At 44.5% G+C, this 22,073-nt stretch overlaps 1 protein-coding gene across 2 annotated transcripts in view; it reads right to left on the minus strand.

Annotated features, from left to right (window-relative positions):
- CPEB3 (cytoplasmic polyadenylation element binding protein 3) overlaps window positions 1-22,073 on the minus strand; it is a 94,535-nt gene that overhangs the window by 58,345 nt on the left and 14,117 nt on the right. For both annotated transcript variants that reach the window (XM_061556529.1, XM_061556528.1), the window contains exon 3: window positions 13,158-13,214. In XM_061556529.1, the coding sequence (XP_061412513.1) occupies window positions 13,158-13,214 (57 nt within the window). The remainder of the gene's footprint in view (window positions 1-13,157; window positions 13,215-22,073) is intronic.

The raw sequence follows: 22,073 nt of genomic DNA on the forward strand, positions 1-22,073 counted from the left end.
AACTTCACAATAGGGGGCAATGCTGCTGTGTGTAATCCAATTTCAGTAACTTCCAGGAATTTTTTTGTATTCACCATCAACCAAGGTGACCTGGTAGAGATTCCAACCATGAAGCATGAACATCCGCAACAAGGAATTGACGTACTACTGCTGGGCCATGACACAGCCCCACAGAGAACACAATATTGATGATGACAAAGAATGAAGTGGGGAGTAAAGGCAGAGTGGCCAACAGTCACGTGTCGCCAACTCTGATCCGGCACGCACATCCTCAATCCATTTTACTCAAGAGGCACTGCAGCAGAGAAACAAGCCAAGAATCACCACACTTCTCCCCCCCCCCCCCCACCACTTCCATCATGACCGACAGCCTCAACCAGGAAAGCGTGCAAACATAAGGGGGGGCTTGCACATCAGCCATGCAAACACCTCCTACAACAGACCAACGAGAAAGAGTAAACCAACCCTTTTCTCTCTTACGCCATTCAACCCGCCCACACCACAACCACCTTTCAGACCACTCGGGTTTCACGCCAGACAGACAAAACCATATTCCTATTACAACATCCTCCAAGTGCAGGTGCCACGAGTTCAGTGCAAATACACTCTGCTGCTTTGTATTACACAAAAACTGCTGAACTCACAAAGTGTAATGTTACACTGTGGTCTACATTTGGCGAGGGAGGGGGGGGGGGGTTTGGGGAAATGTGAAAAATGTGGCGTTTTCTTTGAATCTTGCACAAGTAAATGTACGCTGGGGTCAGCTTAGTCCAGCCTTGAGCTGCCGAGTCAAAGTAGGCGCGGATGCACGAGAGCGGTGATTCTCAAAGTGCGATGATCCCTGTGCCACCGGTGGTCCACGATGGTCTTCCAGGTGGGCACGCGGGCTGTGATGCCAATCATGGTTGATGCAGAAATAATTAAAATGTTTATTACCTTTTGGTTTCTGACACGAATTTATATTTCAGTTATGATAAAAAAAAAATTTCAACTAAATTAGGGAAACTACCCTTATTAAACTACCCTAAAACCGAGATATAAATGCCACCCCCCCCCCCCCCTTTTAGCTGCGTTAAAACAAATTTATTGTATGTTTTGCGGTAAAGTGATAGTGTTGTATTACGGGCATTTAAAGAGAGAAGGGAATGCATTTTGTCACCAGGGGTTGGGGGGGGCTGTGTGGGTCCGCGGTAATGTTTGCGTCGGCTGAGTGGACGAAAAAAGTTTGAAAAACACCGCATTAAAAGGGACGCAGCCGTGCTGTACATAATTAGCACACTGGACTTGCACTCAATCCACACGTCGCAGGTTAGATTAAATTTCCCAGCACGGCAGTTGAAATTAAAAGTAACGTTTTATCTGTTTAATCTGTCCACACAGCATGATAAATACATACGCCAGTTAGTTCATCGGCAGTTACCGTGTGGTGGGGTAAATTGTAGGTAACTCCGGGTTCTTCTAGGACGTCTGGCCAATGTACTACAGGAGGCCAAAATATACTACCATGTAGACAAACGTTGTCTAGAGCTGGATAGTGGAGGCCCGTCCACCAAGCAGTGGCTGGAGCACGCGATTGCAGGGCTGCACCTTCACGTTTGAATTAAATATGCGGCATAGAAGAGCGAATAAATATTGCCAATAAAGGACAGATGAATGCACAACTTAAAACCAATGCACAAAATGCTTTAACAAACACATTACCGGCATGGTGGATCAATGCCCCCCTCTGTGAGCCATCAGAACATGATTAAGCCTGCAACTCCTTGCATGGCAAGAAAAAGAAACAAAGGCCGTGTGGAATTCTTCAGAGATGATTCAGGGATTTTTCAGCCAGATAAATGTAAGGCTGTTGCATTGGCCATGGCCTAAGATATAGTGCTGCCTGCAAATGTATCAAGGTCGGATCACCAATGGCAGACTGACTGCATACACGAATGCATTATGCCAGGAAGTCGTTGAGAATTCTATCCTCCATATTTTAAAAACTTTCTTTTGCACGAACGTGCAACACTGGCAGTCATGATCGAGTATGTAATTACTACTTTTATCAAACAGTCCGTGGGAGAGAAAATACATTTGTACCACCTAAGTGAGCACATATTTAGGAGTACCCATTTCATTTTACGTCTAATAAGAGTTGATTAATGGATAACCCACTCAATTAAAATAGTTATCATGAATTACTGTTATTATCCGTGCAAATTTATTGAAACTACTAAAGTTATGCCACCTGAGGAGGTACAGCCAAGTGACATATATGGGTTGGGCTCATGGACTTAAGGCCTTGTGATCACACGTACGTTGAATAATCTTACTAAAGCAAAGAAATACCTTATTTTAAAATACAAAAATACGTTAACCATCCCATTAAGCCAGCAATACAGAGGTGGGGGTGTGAATCACACACACACATTTCATCACTTCGGATGGCCCCAAACCTGCTGGAATATGAGGAGGCCACAAGAGGGCAGCAGCGCGATCAGGTTGTTCACCGATCTGTAGGGATTTGTGTGCCCCCCCCCCCCCCCCCAGTGAGTTCATTTAAAAGTTTGGCCCATCTGGCTGACGCAAAGAACCCCCCCCCCCCCTCTCTCTTGAAACTCAAATGACGTTTTCCTGGATAACTAAAGGACTATTACAAAATTACACATGCAAATGTAATTACATTAAACATTGTTTAGCTGGGCGAGAATCCATTCATATACTTTGCATGCTTTAAAGCATATTTCAAGAGAAGTGGCTTCGAGCCACACATACATTGCAGCATTAAGACTCGTGGAGAAAATCTTATTAGGGCTTTTGTGCACAAATGATTTTGCTCGTCGTAAATTGGATCAAAACATGCGCATGTCACGGAAGCATTTGCCAAGTGTAAATTACTCGTCCGCATGAAACATGGATAGCATCACAAATATTTACGCAAAGCAATTGTGTGGCAATGCGCGCAGGTGCCGCATTACCATAATTCATACCGCTGTCAATCAAACCATGCAAACGCAAATGAGGCACTCGCAGTTCGACTGCTCGGCTCCGTAAATGCCATGCGAAAGCAGCAGATACTGAACAAACAGCCACTTTGAGCACAGCCATCTAAGAGCTAATTTAAACGTGCATAAAAAAAACAATTCGTTTTGTGGAATTAGTGATTAATTAAATGCGTGCATCAAGACACATTTGCCTATTAATATAAATATCTAAAGAGCGTACGGTTTTTCCCTCCGTAGCTGAAGAGGCCGAAAAAAAAAACGATTTCAAAATCGGTGCAATTAGTACCGAAAATGTTGCATCATGAAGAAACGGTTGCTCTTACATCGACCCTGGCCACCTGAGTTTTATGACTGGCCACAGCTCGTGTCAGTGGTGAGTGACATCTTAAGCAATGATGGGCCTCCCGTCACCAACCCGCACAGACTCGCTAACCTGAAGTATGGTCAAACAACTCGGACTGACACGGGTGTGCGGAGGTTCATCCAGCAGTGGATTGGCAAAGAACTCTAAATATTTAAGGGAGCATCCGATGATCAGTTGACAACAACAAAATAACCGGCGACAGCTCGATCAGAAACGAGCTCATCGTCTGCAGACGCCTTTGAATCGTTCGCAATAAATAAAATGTCAAAGTGTGTCACCTGGCGGAATGGGGATTTGTTTAAATTTAAAACGCGAGGTACGCCACTTAAATTAAGTTAAGTCTGTGGAAACTGTCTAACTAATGAAATGAATACCGCACAAGAGTTTGGAATGCGCACGTCCACACTGCACTGATATTCCAGACGCAAACACAAACCCCCAGACTGCTTTACACCAGGAATCAGAGTTTTGTTCCAGCAGTGTATAGGGTGGGATTTAATATTTTAGTAGCAGACCTTTGGGGTCCTCTTTCACTCCAGCAGCTCATTAGGAGATAAAATATTTAAACCCATTTTTATTATTTAACGCTGACGAAAGAAAGATACCCTCAACTCGCCGAAACTACTGCGGAAAGAAAATATCACAGCATTCAATCATAGGAACACCTTCATGTCATGAATTTCCACCTCACAAATTATATTCTTCAGTTTGAAGGTTTGCTCTGAAAAATGTGACCGACCCTTCGAAGGTATTGCGATACGGTTGGGAAATATAATTTTTTACATATTCTATTGCAAATCGCAAAATGCATTTTCACCCCCATTTGCCCGGGCTTGATAATGTGGACATAGCTCGCGTAATTCGTGTCACCTCAAGGAAAAATAATCCGATTTAAAGTTAAGCTTTCAGTGAAAGGGATTACGAAAAAAAAGGTCATGCCAAAAACATACAGCCCAAAGTCAACGTGCAACACTTCTTTAAGTGTGCGGCGCCAAATAAAGTGGAACACAAAGCTAATTTATTGGGAAGATTGTGAAAAAATAGAAAATGTCAAGTTTTGAAATTCCCCAGGAGGTGCGCTTATCAAAGATGCCCACGAGCACACTCAAAACACTAATGGTGGACCGTGTGTCGTGGCCACATTGTATTCCACATTCGGAAATCATTTGGCTTGCTTAAATAGACAATAAAATTATGGAAGCACATAACTAGCATGCAAAAGGATCTGCGCGAAAAACAGGAGAAACGACAGAAATAAAGACGCGTGCAGCTGTGCGCACGTACACACGTGTCGAGTGGTTAAAATTAAACGCACCGACAAGCCTTCAGCCAACAGCGGATAGAGAATGACTGGCGAAAATGACCGCTGCGATGCACACGGATTCATGCCACCCCCCCCTCCCCTCTATTGAAACGCACGACTGCGCGTGCTGAAATTTAAAACGGCAGGAATTTTGCATTATCAACGCACGCGCGAGCGGTAATCAGCAGCGTTCTCCTAAGCATCCTAAGCACGCTCCTTCTCCGCGTACAAAACCCTGCACTCGACAGGACACATTTGCCGGGCGCTCGCAAATTACGCGGAGGGCGGCCAGGAGCAAAGCAAGGGTCGCGTGCGCTCTCAATAGAATAAGGGTAAAGCTGCACTCGACTTTGCAGGACCCCCAGAGTCAGTCACTAACTTTTCAGCAGTCAAGCAGTCACAGTCCATTGGCTGTCCAAAGGGCATTTACGTAATTCAGAACAGCAGCTGCGATGGTCTTTAAACTCACTGTCAAGACTTGGCAATAGTGCACACTGACAAAACAGCTTTGACCGTAAGTGTCTCGCATGAAGCAATCCTTTCCCGTATTAGCAGTCACCTCTAATTAAATGCTTTTGGACGTTTTTACGGAAGTAGTTTTATAGCGACCCCATAAACACTGACGATTATAACAATATACGTTTAGATGGAATTACACAAATAAGCGAGGAGGCTGTCAAAAGCTTTAGAGAGCACGTTAATAACGCGACAAAGGCTCGCGTTTATTTTCAGCACCGTGACGCCTATTCAATTATTCTTGTTAATCATTGACACACACTTGCCATCTCAAAATATAGTTTGCTACATTTTGCAGTAAAATAGTTTTTAAACTATTTGATGCCACGGTGCTGAAGGACACTTGATGTGATATGCACTCAAAATAATCAGGCTTTATTTTTGAATACTATCACTTAAAGAAGAATAAGATTTGAGGTTATGTTAACTGGCCTTGTTATTTAGGGAATACTAAGGTTACTCGAGTGTTGACCTTCAAGTGAATTGATTAATTATTTCAAACGTTATAAATCAATTACTAAAATGATTAATTCGGTCCTCGAAAAATCAGCAATCATGGACATCATTGCTCTTGGCAAAAATCTTACGGTATGAAATTTAATTCACTCTAACAAATTCTTACATAGTAAAATGACAAATGAGAATACCCTAATTAATCCAATGCAGATTAAATAAATCAATAGTGCATTAATGCCAACACAATGGTGATCACCTCTCAGTAACAGACCGTTCACCCCTATTCACCCCCCCCCCCCATGCACACATTTTCAATGGTGATGGCACTCATTGTGCGAATTAACCAAATGGGGGAGGATGAAAAAAAAACCCCGCACGAGCTAAAGAGCTCGCACATGCCCCCCCCCGAACATGTTGAGGAGCAGAGCGCACTATTAAAATGCACTTTAGGTCACAAAGCGCAGACACATGCGCCACTCGTCCGCACGCACAGTTTCATTACGATAAACATCATCGCCAGAAGAAACACCACCACGCTTGTGAAATATACCCCCCGTCTCCGGGCGGCAACGCCTAAAGCGGCATTGTCATTTTACTTATTTGCACCCTCCGTAGTTTTCCGTGGTCGCCCAACACGTTGGCTATAATGAAGCGGCGAGGGCGATCGCGGGGTTTTTCGGGAAGGTGCTACAAGTTTCGCATTCTGTTTCCTGGCCGTGAGGAAAATCAAAACAAACACGAGCCGGGGTGGGGGGCACGTGTCGTCCCCCCCCCCCACTGCTGTCGCAAGCAACGCTTTTAGGCTCGCCGACACGCAAATGTTTAAACTGCTTAAAAACAGCACGGCTCAAAATTTACAACGTAAAGTACCCGCATCGGTTATTCGATACGCATTTTGAAAACTGACCTCGCTTGGAATCAATAGTTATCGAGTTTTGGAACATTTGTTAAAAGTAAAGATATATTGGCATACCCTCCAGAGAGGGTATGCCAATATATTACCACCAAGGTATATTTAAGCAAATAAAAGCTGAATTGATCCTCTAATATTTGGAAGAGGGTTCTGTTTGGAAACTACAGAGTTATTAAAAAAAAGTGTATACATGTGAATGACTAACACTGAAAACGTCTGCCGAGATTGGTAACCAACCTACTTGCTGTAGTGCCCTTCTATCGGCGCTTGCTGCACCTCACCGAAGCCAGGGCGTGTAGCGCACTTGATCATCACCTAAAGCACAAACCTCTCTCTGGACTAATCCTGCAGGGTGTGTACCACCGCACCCTGAAAAATAGCTCAAATAGCCCACCTCGCTAACCATGACCGATCAAAAAAAAATAGTTGTGCAAGTGCCATAGCTACTACCACTTTGCGAGACGTCAGCAATGGGGTGGTGATAGTCTCCCTTCCACAAAATGAACGTGGAATCCCCGGCCCCCTGGCCCGGGTCCACCGATGAAGAGGAGCACCCCCCGATCCCCGCCAATACATTCATTCCGGCACGGAGATACTGACCGACGTTTGAGATGGTCTCACAAAAAAAGTCACGGCAACTCCACGCAGTGGCCACGGGCTGCGTAAAAAAATATAGCGATGCTCGCACGACTCCCAACGAGTCCTTCCGAGGGCCGTGTTTGTCGCCTCCAAAATGCGTTGCTTCGCTAGCGATGGTTTCAAAAAACCTGGCGCGGACAGTTCAGACGCGACTATCTGGACCGGTGACGCAATGTCACGGTCTCCCCAGCGTTGTTTCCACGACCCTCGGGTGCTAACGCGCGCACCTTGTACGTGACGTCAAAAACGGGTTTTGCCCAATTGCTCGGGCGAGGTGGATGTGGTAACCTGGCTGTGGCCGGTGCGGGCTGACAGCCCAGACCCGGTTCGTGAAACTGGTTTGGGTGGTGTACACGGGGCCCAGGGGGTGGATGATGGGTGGGTAGACTGCACCACACCCAGGTGAATTCATTCTTCCCTTTAAGTGCCGCGTTCTTGAATGAGCTGCTCAGCACTCGGAGGGAGAGGGGGGAAGAGGGGTGGGGACAGCGATGAGGGGAGGCAGCGGCAGGGGTGAGGTCTAATTGGGCCTGGAGTTCCTGTAGATGGATCGGATTCTAAATCGCAACGACACTTTGCACCCTCACCCGTGTAAGCATTAGGCAGCCAATTTTTTTTTTAAAAAGTATTTTACTAACAGCGATTTCCAAAGAAAAAATTACATTGGCTATTTTTTTCACTCTCAAAAGCATTAGGAAAGCAATGTCATTTTTAAATTCGTTATGTGGTCAAATTGTTTTTTCTTAATCAGCTGGTTAGGTTGAAAAATACGTGGTTACAAGAATGCTATCATGCCAAGTACTGTCCTAAAGCAGATGAACCATTGTGAATACCGCCACCTATTGGTAAACTATACTCGTCTGTGACACAATGCCTTTGTGATAGCCGGTGTGCAATAACAGCTCAATGTTTCTTTGGGTAATTTTCATCATTAACGCAGCGAATTGTATCACCACGTACAGTATCCAATACAATATCAGGACAATGTAAACGCGAAAGTACTCGTACGTACAGGTGTAAACATGCAGACAAACAAGATCACCAACTAAAGCGTAAATAAAAGCCCTTTGAAGTAAATGGTTTTTTTTAATTCTCAGCAATTTTGAATAAGTCACACATTCCAGCCCGCCCAGTGAGAAACACAAATTGGCAATGGAACATGCAGCATTGCAAAGATAAAGCTGCGATAGCTTGAATCAAATAATAGTTTTAAATCAAACTCGAAGTTGCCCTTTAAACAAAAACACCCGCTGCTCAAGAGATAAAAACTGTTCAAGAGATAAAAACGCAGTGCAGATTTACAGCCCATGTTGGTTTCACTGCAATGTTTTAAATGGACAAGAATGGGGGGAGGAGGGGGGGGGGACAAGCATCCAAATGTATTGTGACAAAAGAGGCCTCTGGGAAATCCCATGATAAAGAGGTGTTCGAAACGAATTAAGAACCAACTAAGATGTTTCACACATGTAATCAATACATGCGCACACGGCCTCCAAGCCTGCAATGTGTCAAGTGCCTCGTAATTCTGTAGGAATAGCCATAGTTTCCGCAAGGATCGAACAATCGTGCCACACGGCAGCGGCTGGCAAATGCGAATGTATGTGCAGAGTTGGGGCCAATTCATCCCAATAAGTCATTGATTTGTTTAACCTTTGTACACAACTATTTTATTTATGAGTGTCGTATCCTGAAAGGGAGAGAGAGCCCAAGGTCGGCTGTCAGTTGACACAACATTGCCGTTCAGGGGAAAGAGAGTAAACATTATTGCGATTAATTTTGGTATTATACAGATACAATGGTTCGGTCAGAAAGTTTTCAAATGGCATTTTATCTTCAGCTTGCCACGTATCCAGGTATAAAAAAAAAACACTCGAGAAGACAAACAGCTGCAGGCTTTTTTGATTCCATTTTGACGTAAACAATGTACTTGAAAAAATGTAATTCCCTTATTTATATATTTCCTTTAAAGACATGCTGCATAGACTTTATACCTGCCATTATCATTACAGCCCACCTCTCTTATCTACTTGCGCCACGTGAGGCAAAGCACGAAATCCAATTAACGGTTGCAAAACGCGAATGGAGCACATGGACGTTTCTTGCAAAGCTCAATGCCATCTCCTTCAGCTGAGCTGGGCCCTGTAAGGCACCAGATGCCAGCCCGTTGATTCGCAGCAGAGCGATCCACAAGCTCCACAGTCGTGCAATCAAGGTCAAGGCATAAAAGACAAAGACTCCCCATATAACCTTAAGAGACTGCTGGGGCAAGTTCTGTTAGCGAGAACGAATTAAGGCTGCCACGGCACACTCGGGGGTGGGTGGCCAACACCACGCCCGAGCACCTTCGTCTCCCGAGTGGCAATGTTTACACATTGCACCAGGTACTCATTTGAGGCCGAGTCGACCTCGGAGAGGCCCAGGACCGGGTCAGATAGAGTAGTCGTCACTGGTGTTGCCAGTGAGCGGGAATCAAACTCATGTGGCCGGGTTTGTTGCGCAGTCTATCCACTGTGCCACCGCCTCCCACACACCATGCATGCTCTCACACTACTCGCAACCAACCTGCAAAGTGTTTGATAAAACCTTAAAGTGTGAACTTTGAGCGTCGCTTATCTTCGTTGATGCAAGTTTTACCAAGCTGAGATGGATTATAAATGGGGCCGAGTTGACCCTGGCTGGGATTTAAATCCAAGTGTCATAAAAGAGCCCCTGATGCTACGGCCACAGGAACATAGCCTGATGTGCAATGTACTTTAATAAAGCCTGTGGCGCATACGACACAACACGTGGGATACGTACATATGCAGTGTATGGACACATGTTAAATACATAAAAGCACAGTGACGCACATACAACACGCTCGCGTTCGTAAAAAAAAAAACTTACACCGTTTCGTATACAGTATGATTTTGTTTGAGACATTCTTCTAAGTACCAGACGCCAGCTTTCTCTGATCCAAAATTATGGGTGACCACACACGGGATATCGTTTGCAGATGTGTAAAATCCAATCAGCACCACGTCACAAAGGAACGGACCCCCCCCCTCACCCCCCAGCTGTGACCTTAATTCTATCCGATTATGACGATAAGGTCAGCCGTGCTTATTGAATGACCTAAATGCCATAACATTAAGCGCAGGTTAATAGATTAATTGTAAGACTTCCTTGAATGAGCTTGACTCTGCAAAAGTTTGCTAAAACGCACCTTTGTCTGAATGGTATTACTGGAGCTGTCCGCACCATAAACAATATTATTTGCAAAACGCTCAATATTAGTTTATTACATTCTATTAAAATTCTATGCACGTGAATATTTAAGCGTCGTTTACGCTCGCAATTAAGAATTTAATAAAATACCCGATCATAACTTGTTTGCATTCAAAATAAAATATTGTAATCAACACCTATAATAATAGAAGCCCTGCTTAGTAAATTATAATTCCCCCCCCCCACCACCCCATACTTATCCACAGATGTCCCTCTGTTAATTATCTATCAGAGCTCGGTCCAAAAAAGGCTCTCGTTGTTTACAGCTGCACCTGTTCCCTAATTAAGTGGGGCTCCGGCGTGGCCCATTGGTGTTGAAGGCCGGCAGCGCCGCCGCATCTTCCAGCACTCAACGGGGCCTCTGCCCACCGTGGCCTGGGCGGTGTTTGGGGGGCCCGTGTGCGTGATGTGCCACTGGATGCAACACGCACGTTATAAATTTGTGGTACCATCGTCGTCGTCGAACTCTACGGCAGCGCGGGGGTGGTGGGGGGGGAAAGGCTGAGGTGACCGGGGCAACCCCACCAAAAACTGCGCCCCCATTGCCACCTCAACACTCGGCAAAAAATCCACAAAGGGCCTTGCTGGTGTTTGCGCGCCGCCATTCATATCGACACAGAGCCCCGCTTATCCTGTCCCACACGTCGCAATGCGCGATGCAAAATCCGGCATCGCGCCTCGCATTGGTGAAGCCAGAGGTCGCGCGGGTCTATAAATAGAATGTAAAATTTCTATTTTTGCTAAAAATATGATTTAACCTGTCGATGGACAGCATTTCATCCGTCAATCGATGTGATGACTATATCAGCATAATGAAGTGCATTTTTTTTTTGTCTGGGCTCTGCCTTTCTTTACACAGCCACGGCTCCGACAACAAAGGGAGCCACCGGGCCGGGTTCTGTAGCCTCAGCTGCGGGCAGGCCTCATCCCGCACCGCAGATGGGCAAGGTCAGGGCAGAGTGGCCCGCACGTGGCCTGAGAGAGCGAGCGAGAGAGCACGAGCGGAGCTCACTTTGAAGCAAAGCAGAGAGCGCCTGCTGCCAGTGAAGAGCACGCCACTACAGCCCAAGCTGCATAATTTGCCTCCGGCTGTTTTTCATATTTGATGGGATATCTAATTTTTTTTTTATATTTACAGATAAAACCACAGATTCTCAAGTGCCCTCAGTCATTGCCGAATGGCAAACACATGTGAAGGGGTTTTGTCCTATCTTCCACCCCCCACCCCCTTACCCTCTGTTTAGTAACAAAGCCAACCAAAGTTAATTTTCTATTATTACTTTTATTAATTTTAATTTTATTTTTTACCTACGTGACTTTACCGAATAAACCTAAAAGTATTTGGCACGTAGACTAAATCCGCCTTTAACAAAACCAATCTTCGCTAGTTAATGAAATACATGTTATACCGATTGCCTTTCGTTGCATAATTCTATTGAATTTAATCACGTTAATATATGTTCGGTCACACTGGAAAAACTACAATTATGCAGCATCGAGTTCCGTGTAAAATGCCGTCTGCCGTTTATTAAAGTATTCCCAAAAAATGCTAATCCGTGCCGAGTGATATTCATTCTATAAGAGCCATTGAAATATTGACGTTCCCGACAGATACAAATGATTACCTTTCACTCCATGCATCATCTGGAGATTAAAATCGATGGCTCCCACAATGCCCTGCAGCAACCTCAGACACTTATCTGCTGCTGCAGTCTCTCACCCTTCCCACTCGAAGAGCCTGTGCTCAGCTGAACTTAGCCGAGTCGTATACACATACATAATTAATCTCTCAGATGCGTTTTCTGGTTGTACCGCGCGTAGTTTCGCACGACGTCCGACTTCTCGCTGCACGTGATGGGGAGCTTCTTCGGGAACAGCATCACTTCAGGAAGCGAATATCCTATTAGAAGAAGCTACCATTACGTAGAACGAAACGTCGGACGTCGTGACAAACGACACGCGGTTCGACCCGAAAAAGACACAGGAGAGCTGTAACGCACAACCACTAAAACCTACGGTCATATTGCTGCTACCTCGTGATTACAGTACCCCAGAGTTATTTTTAAACGGCCACATAACCTCTGAACTTGAGAAAAAGTGACCCGATTTTTTTTCATTTTTATGAGCTTTGAACCGGGGGGGAGGGGGGGGCTTGACACAGGCTTGGTAACATTTCGTCGCACACTTGTATATCAAAAAAGGTCACTTTTGTTTCTGCTAGTGTATTTGAGCAGGAATTACTTCTTTGCGGAAGGCAGTAACGTGCACACAAACACGCCTGCCCTTGCGAGGCTCTTGTTGAGTCCAAGCAAGCGGATGTGTGTGTATGTTGAGAAACGTTATGGTATCCGGCTTCTAACCAGGACCTTGGACTTCAAAGAAGGTGCATAGCCTTCTGGTGATGCAACAATCCACGGAACTCACGTTAGCGACGCTGAAGACCCAATCAGCTGGCTCGAAAGAGGTTTCGTTTGTTTTCCCCTTGACAACAAATTGTCCATTGTCGATTAAATCAGTGAATTAACTAGTTGGCCATTTCATAGATAATCTCCCAACTTCATTTACATATTGCGTATTTGTGTCTACCATCATCAGCTGGCAACACTTTCTAAGCAAATATGAAGTTAAACACATTCAGGTTAGATCCCACGACGTGGATGCATGTCTTTAAAAATGCGGATCCCATGTGCGCCGGCGTGATGCTTTACTCACCATTGAGGGAGAGCAGATTGTCCATTCCAGGGTGTGGGTAACCAATGCCCAAGCGACCTGCAAACACAACCCACACACGTCCCTTGAGCCACGCAGACAATCAGCCTCAGCCGCGGGGCCATATGTTCATGCGCGAGGCACGGAGTTAAACATCAACTCAATCTAGGACATAGGTAAATCATTTAAAAAGAATCGATTTTTTCACTTTTGCTTAAATAAAAAAAATCTGCCGATGCCTCCGAGCCATAGCTTCAACGGGGATGTGCGAGAAAGAAAACCCAGAGACGAAGAACGCGCGCGTTGGGCAGCCCAGCGTAAACGCGTGCACTTTAAGCGATTCATCCGATAACGGCACAAAAATACATTTTGCTCTTAATGTACAGTATTTATGATTTCACCGATTAATAATAAAAAAAAATTATGCTTGGAGGGGGAGGTTGGAAAAAACCAAATCAAGATTTCGTTTTTCCCCACAAACAAGGCAGTGTGCATTTGCGTACTCTGTGGAATATTTTTTGTTTTCGAGACATAAATAATTAACATTTGACAATAAAGGTCAACGAGATCCCTATTGCGAGTGGGGAGCTCTTGGAGCCGAAATCATTAAGATTCTGCCCGGACGACCAACACCCTCGCAGTCTGGCTGTGAGCGCCTGCAATCAAGTCTGCAGCATGCGTGCGTACGTGCTTGTGTACGTGCGCGCGCGTGCGTAGCAGCAGATAAAGGTGCACTCAAAACAAACACACGGCCCTGGCACACTCCTGGTGATTTATTTATTCGATGCATGGTGCCGTGCTATAGAAATCCTGCTCGATTTCAGCTCAATGGAAACCCCCCCTTGCTTTCTAGTCCTTCCAATGGAAAAATACAAGGACAGAGGATACAAACAAAAACCGTGACCATTAAACAACACAAACAATGCAATGGGCGATATCGGAGCAGAACAGAGTTGTTAATAAAACATCACAGTTCGTTCCTGCTTTGTGAACGGTTTGCCATTGTGCCCCCACCCTGGCAATTTATAACTTGCGGTTAATCGACATATAAATGCATCTGTCCGGAAGTAAGCACCACCGGTGGTAAAGTGAATAGATGGAAGAGGAGGGTGGGGGGGGGAGATAATGCTGAAGCTGATCATCCTGTTCATTGGGATTGACAGAGGGTGGGGGGCGAGGGAGGGGGGGCATAAATACACCGTCCAGAGTCAAAACTATGAAGCTGTGGAGCAAGTATACCACAGTGGAACAGTTTGGTTGTTTACGTGACCAAGGTAAACATAAACAGGAATTAGGAATTCGACTTAAATTTAGACCCGTGGTGAATATTTTCAAAGCACTTTCAATTTGTTTTGCCATTAAAACTTGAAATTATTCAGCGGGTAGCAAAACGATTGCTGTACACAATATAAAACGCGCATTAATATTTCGTCTGTTATTATCTCAATACTAATTTAACAAAAAATATGCATTCATCGTAGAGATGACGTAGGAGGGGGGGGGGGTAATATAACTTTTCAAGGACGTAACCAACGTGTTTGCAACAAAAGGCAGGGCCGAACGCAAATGAAGCTCGCGCAGCACACGTAACTGTGGAAATGTCAATTGTTCTGATGGAGACGGACACAAAGGGGAGACAGCGGGGAGAGAAGAGACAGGGATTAAGCAATGTGGACATTGAGGGCACGCGATGAGTCAGCGCCTCTGCCAGCAGCCATTGCAGATAACGCTTAGTAAACAGGCCGAGCGTAGTATTGGGACAGAGCGGCAGGGAGAAAAATAGCAAAGTGACCTTCAAAGTCTGCTGGCAAAATATGGGGCCCAGGCACTCGCATGGCTCCTCATTGCCGAGCGAGTGAGTTGGCTGGCTGGCTAGGAGGAGGAGGAGAGAATAAAACTGGCATGGATGTTGCCGGCCCATCTGGGCCCTGTACGACTCCAGGATGGAAACAGTGCGACGGCGCCCTCGCATTTCTCGTACAGTTACATCTGCTGGGATTAAATGTTCTCCATTCTGAAATCCCACAGCCTTTACCCTTCACGCCCCCACTGCCACCACAACGGCTTCCCGCCCACCGACGGTGGATTTAAATAGACTGTGAGGAGAGGCACCCGATGGCAAACAGACATCTTTTTTTTAGTGCAGGGGGGATATTTATACGATTTGTCATGCCAGTCGAGTCAGGAAAATCTTGTAAATAAAAAAAGAAGCAATAGGCTAATATTACAAACTATCACAATTTATTCCATCAGCATAGGTATTGTATATTTGCCATCGAAAGTGTGAGAACACCAAATTTCCAACACTCGGTCACCGTGCAGAACGGCATGGTAAATGGGCCATTCGAGGTTTTAAAGAAATATGCAAATTCTCTACATAACCATGCAGCACTGCAAAAGCACAAGCTCAACCAAGCAATACATGGTTTTGCATTTTCCTGCCCCAGTTATATTCTAATTGTACGATCAGTGTCAAATCGTGAGATGAAGAAGTTCCCATTCGTAACCCGCAATTAGCGGTGCACCACCCGAAATCAGAAAACGATGACTGGAAGATAAGGCAAGCAAATTGTTGTCGGTCATTTCAATCAGGACTCGTTTTCGCACACCAAGCTACAGGCACTTTACACTTCTGGCAGTGAGTGATTGTATCATTGCAATCGGAAAGGGAATAAAAAATCTGGGATAAGACGAATTAAGTGAAAAAAATCTCGTTATTACGGCTTTATTGTTAAACCAAATGGCAACTGAGCATCAACTCACGACACTCGAGGGCACAGTTTAATCCAGGGTAAGGGACTGAATTTGAACCCAGGAAATTAGTGGAGGCAGCCCAGTGTGAGGACCCCTCAAGTACCTGGCTACCTTCAACAACCGTACAACCGACAAATGATTGACAACACTTTTTCCAGTGCTTTGTCTATTGCGATACAGAACAATATGTTAGGGTGAGAAATATAACTATACTAGCAACTAGGATCAGATCACATTTAATTCTTTTTAGCAAATATTTGTGTATTTCATTGTGCATCTTAGACACGAATAAATTGTTACAAAAAAGCATTTCACAGCCTTCTCATGTACACTGTCAATGAATGTGGTAGATACGACATGTTTATATATATATACACTTTCACCAGTACGCGTTCACATTTTTGGCAAATATTGAAAATATTTCAAATATGCACAAAAGGGCCATTCAACAGTATTTGATATTTTAACAATTCCAGCACATATTTTCCACTGCCTTTTTTTTCATACACGTAGATTAAAACAAAAATGAAAAGTGCGCGGGGCACAATTTCCAGTGCCCATGTCGCCCTGCGGCACAGTGGGGCTGCTGTTGAAAGAAAACGATGTGCCAGACCGGTTACACTTTTATTGGCAGCCGCTGCAGAGCCGCGAGCATCGTTTGGCAGGGCCCTGCCGGTCCGTGTGGATCGTAATGTTCTTGGCTGGCCGTCTTTGCGCACAAACGCTGGGACGGGGAGGGATGTCTAAATCGGGATGCGGGGAGATCAGGTGGAATTCACGTGCCCGTGCTCTTTTGCACACGAGCCTCAAACGCAGCTGGGGACGAAGGGCCGATGGCTGAATCGCATTTGACGAACCCCCCCGCCCCGACCCAGAATGCACTCGGCCCTCCCCAAATTGGTGTGGATCGAAATCGAGGGTTGCTGATACAACGCGTGCGTTGCGCGCACGCGTCGTATCACGCGACCGAGCGTGTTGGAGCGGCGGTGCGTTGAATCACGCGCTGTGCTATCGACTCTGCGCCCCTCCTCACCCCCGAGTTTGAGGCCAGTGGGGAGTGATACTTGAACCGATCCTGGGCAACCCCCCGACAACTACCAGGTTCACCAGCCTGCACTGACCATGTGCTATGAGAAAGGGCCATTGCCTGAAACGTCACCGATTTTGTATTGTTTTCATTTAAATCAGCGTTGTTGATGGGTGGCTTTTTGTAGCAGTGAAGGACAAAAACCACCATGAGCAATCCAGCATGGGGAGGCCTTTATCAAGCAGCAGATTCACAATTATTGGTTACTGTACTGTGAATTTTCCATTTCGTTTTTTGTCTGTTCCACGAGGCCATTCCAATTATTGGATCAGTGTAAAGGATAATGGGTCAAAGGATCCTTTAATTGATGAACTGATCATGAGGACCTTCACAGAGTAATGCATCCCCTTCTGTTAGACAACAGCTCATGGAAGGTAACATTACCATGGTACTGCTGTGAACCCTTCAATAACCCCCTTTATCCACACTTTGTCACACGCCCTTGCTACAAAGACACGTTTGTTTGCGTGGCAATCAAACAAATAAGTTTAATTCTAAGAGCTGGAAAATACTGAAAAAAACAAGTTGTGCAAGTTTTGGTGACTGGGCTTAAGCCATAAAATCCCTAAACTAGAAAGACCACTTTAATCATGGTCGTCTCTGCTCTATTCAAACCAAGGATCTCACTCTGCCAGTGCCGAGCCCTGCGTTATTCGGCTAACAACTTAGATTTTCTCAGGAAGATCGGGAGTTGTTAAAGTGTCTTCATGCTCAAACGAGCATTGGGGCTGCACCTCACGTGACTACGCTGGGTACTTATTTAATTGGTAATGAATTAATGATGGGCTGGGTCAATGCCAACTCGGATTTTTTTCAAAGGAGCAACCTTCTGATTTGTAAGTTCATTATTAGGTATCTCATGACCAGTGGTTTGAATATCCCAATGCCAAGATTTAAAAACAAATGTGACAGGATGATATTTGGCTGCAGGTCACATACACATGCAAATTTCAAAAAAGTGAAACACAGTACAAGCCAAACATCAAAGTGAAAGAAAATATATCAAGGTCAATAAACACCTCACTGTATACTGCAAATATAGGACATATGCTGTATAGAACATACATGAAATGTGGAGTCCCACAGCTTGACAACTTACGTGTCCTTTGCTTAATGTTAACGGGGCTCAATTGACCTCTGTGCAGTTCTGCTATTTTGAAGTACATTGCGTAAATTCATAATGCATAGTTAATAATTCAGATAATCATGGGCAAGGTATGTCAACCAATTAGGACTACAATTCATAAAGGAATGTGTGCACCTTCCTTGGAAAAATGCTCAGAATATACCATGGTGTCACTTACTCGGACACAGACTTTCATCCATGGCTTTGGATGCTTATGGTGCATTGAGGTTCGTGAATGTGTCAAATCATTGACCAACTCCATATAAAAAAAGTAATATTTGCTATGGAAATGTCGATAATAGCCCTCAAAATTACACCCCATATGTATTAAGATTACTAAGAAATTTGGTCCATCAGGCTGCTCAATTTGTGAAAGTCATTTGCTTATTTTGCACACAAAATATGCCTGCCTTGATTGAATCGCACAATTACCACACTTGTTAAACATATGAGAATAGGTCAAAACGGTGTTAGACCAGAGGACGCCAAAAGACGTACAGCTTTTTGGCGACCTATGGTTTGAGACTAGGCTCAAAAGAAAGCTGTCTCTGGTGTGGACCAATCAGTTTCAAAGACAATGCAGAAATGATTAGAGTACGTTTTTTGTTTGCTTTCTGACCACAAGTTACGTGGTTAATGCAGACATGATTCCTTGTAAAAGGTTTCAGTTTGGTGTTTTAACATCTCAACACCTATACATCTCAACACCTGTTTTGTTGCCAGAAAAAAGGGGAAAACCTATTCTCATATTTTGGTACTGGCAAGGGAGGTCCCATGATGTAGCTTCTTAAACACATTTTAAGGTGTACGAGGGATGTGTTAAAGCGTATAATTAATGTACGATTCAATATTTTATTTTTGGCCCATTTGCCCGTATATATAATTTGCATAACCACCAAATACTAGATTTTTCCACAAACAAGAATTAAATTAACCATTAAAAAACATTAAATGTAAGTGGATGAAAATAAATAACGATGATCAGCCATTGTCTATCCACTGCTGGATGAAGGCCCCCCATACACCACTGCCATCCCTCACCATAATGATAATACTATAATTTTATGTAGCATCATTCATATAAATATCATTCAATGTCGCTGTAGATTAATTATATATAAGGACCAATTCTCATATACAGCCACTTGCAATCAAATAAAAACCTTACTACTACCACCAAGCAAATAAAAAAATTGATAAACAATAAAAAAAACGGCACCAAAACAAAGCCTCGCGTTGCTGAGCATAAGCTGATCTCACCCCTCCATCTCGATGGTGGTAGTTCTCTTGGGCATGTTATTGCCTTTCGCTGCCATTCCATAACCAGTCTTGAACATCGGCCATCACCCTTTCTAGCAGTGCCTTGCTCAAGCGCACTCCCTTTGCTGCATTTTAACTAAACCTAAAAAATAACCGATATCTGTATACACTTTGTTCAAGTATTGGGATGGGATTCTTGGTTAAACTCCCAAGGTTATGCAAGACATTTCCTGCATGTGGCAATTTCATATCAAGGTGATTTTATTAAAAGTCAGCTTCCTTTCGTGTCAAAGGCAGGCGTTGAAAGTACCCACTGAATATTGTTCAAGATCAATGTCCAAATTGCCTAACATACGGGACTTAATTGCTATTTTAAGATACACCACAAACACGGCACTATCGGTCCCACCATCCCATGCTCAGTGTTCACATGATGATCACATGCACCAGCATGCCATGCAGTCATCCATACTGGGGCTATTTTATAACACCACATGCCTTACCAGCACACTGCTAAGTCCTACAATAATAACAGTAACGATTGACAGCCCATTGTAAATCAACTGATGGATGACGACCTCCCTATGCCTTGGCGGTCATGTGGGCTTTTGACCATACTTCACCATGCGGGTTGGTGTATTGGTTAAAAGGGTGGGGGGGGGGGGCACGAAATTACCCACCATCCAAGGCTCTTTCTTACTTCACCTCAAAGTCTGATACATTAATAACATGCACCTACGGTACACGCTGGCTTGCATCGAATCTGGGAACTCTGCTCTCCACCCTTAACCCAACATTGACCAAACATCCCGAGCAGGCCCTTCATCGCAAAGCCTTGAGGCGCGGTGAGGCCTGTCTGGACAATGTGAAATTACCATCGAGTACAGTTTGTGTGCTCGTGTGCGCATGCGCTCTTGACCATTTACACTATATATTGTACAAACATTAAACACGTTCATCAATAACATTGCCATTAAAGGAAAAGTATATGTAGGTGATGTGTTGGTCAATGGTCCTTCTTTATAGCATACTGCGTCGCCAGAGAGGAGAGTTGGAGACTGTATTTTACAACATTGAGCCTAATGAGAATAACATTTTAGGTTTCCTGATTATATTTTATGAATATGAAAATAGTTACATATTAGTAGCTATTGAATAACAGACAAATATTTCAGTAATCCAACATGTATTACCCAAACTCACTTGTAGTAAAAGCTAAATTATAGTGTTGGTGGTACATTAAATGATATATACGCTTCCTTTTAAGGCAGTGTCATTGATGAACGCGTTGAGTTTCATATTATTTGTGCTTGTGCACCACTGCCTATGCATATGATAATATATAGAGTCAAACTACTCTTATTAAAGTGTGATGCAAGAGGTGACAGAGACATATCCACTTATCAGGGTTTATCTACACAAATTGCTCCTTTTATCCCTGCAGCAAGGTGCGGATAAATACGGATGATCGGATCAATGTATCATCACCTCTGGATCATTCCTCTCATCTGCACAAAGGCACGGGGAACAAGAGGAAGAATCGGCACACGGAAAATTACGGCTCGTGCGAATAAAGACGACGAACAGAGAAGCTGGATACAAGCATGCCCAATATAAATAAGCAACATGCTCACATTGTGCCCGCGAGGGTAAGGCAAAGGGAAACGGCTTCTACAGTGATTGGAAACGAAGGTTTCTTTCACTTCCATTGTGTACGTCGACAAATACTGTAACAACAAGTGAGAGGGAAGTCGGCGTTGCAATGCAACAACAACAAAAACCCCAACAAATATTGAAACTAAATCCATAAACGCTTTCCAAACCTCTGTCCACAGAGGCATCTGTAAGAGGGGGTAAAAACATGTGCTGGCAATTGACAGTGGAGCAAACCACCGTTGGATGGAGCGAGGTGGTGGGGGGGTGTTCTGAGTTTGAGGCAACGCCTCTTGATCTACATGTGTTTGAACTCGCAAAGCCAAGCACGTGTTCTAGCCTGCCTCTGCCATGAGACACTCTTTGGAGGGTTTTTTTTGTAAATTAAAAAAAATAAGTACACCAGCAGCCGGGGCACAGACTTCAGAAGTTAGGGTTGTCCAACTAGCAAATGGTTCCTGGGTGGATTTCAGATGGGAATCCGTGAAGTTCACTTCCCTCTCCCCACCCCCGCCTTGTCATAGGTAAAATGAGTTTTGCCCAACTATTACTAAACTACACATCTACTAAACTACTGGCTACTGCCCGACTACCGAGCCAACTATTTGTGCGCTACTGGCGTAAACGTTCCGTCATCGACAAAATCCGAATTTTACATCATCTTGTTGAAGAGCGAAAAACGCAGACTCAAAAACGCCGTGTCCCAAATGTGGAGTGGGTGTCCTATTAGCGATATCAAAAACATTGAGCGTGTCTGGCCATTCGGCACAACCGCAGTGGCTTTACCCGTTCCCCCAGCAGCACTGAACGAGTCTCTCCATGGCAGATACAAAGTCTTCACTCGCAGGCACATGCCAGGTGCTCTCAATACACCTCATCTCCACCCCCCTCTCAACAGGCACCGTGTGCCACGATATTTCGGCACATGGTTTGGAATTGAACCCAGGTCCTTAGAATTGTCGTACATTATGGTAATCTTCACAGCGGGACTCCATCGACACAAAGACGCATTTCACAAGAGCCCTTATCAATCTAGTCA

Source organism: Lethenteron reissneri, chromosome 22 (genome assembly GCF_015708825.2).
Source record: "Lethenteron reissneri isolate LAM-NWPU_2019-01 chromosome 22, ASM1570882v1, whole genome shotgun sequence".
Taxonomy (NCBI): Eukaryota; Metazoa; Chordata; class Hyperoartia; order Petromyzontiformes; family Petromyzontidae; genus Lethenteron; species Lethenteron reissneri.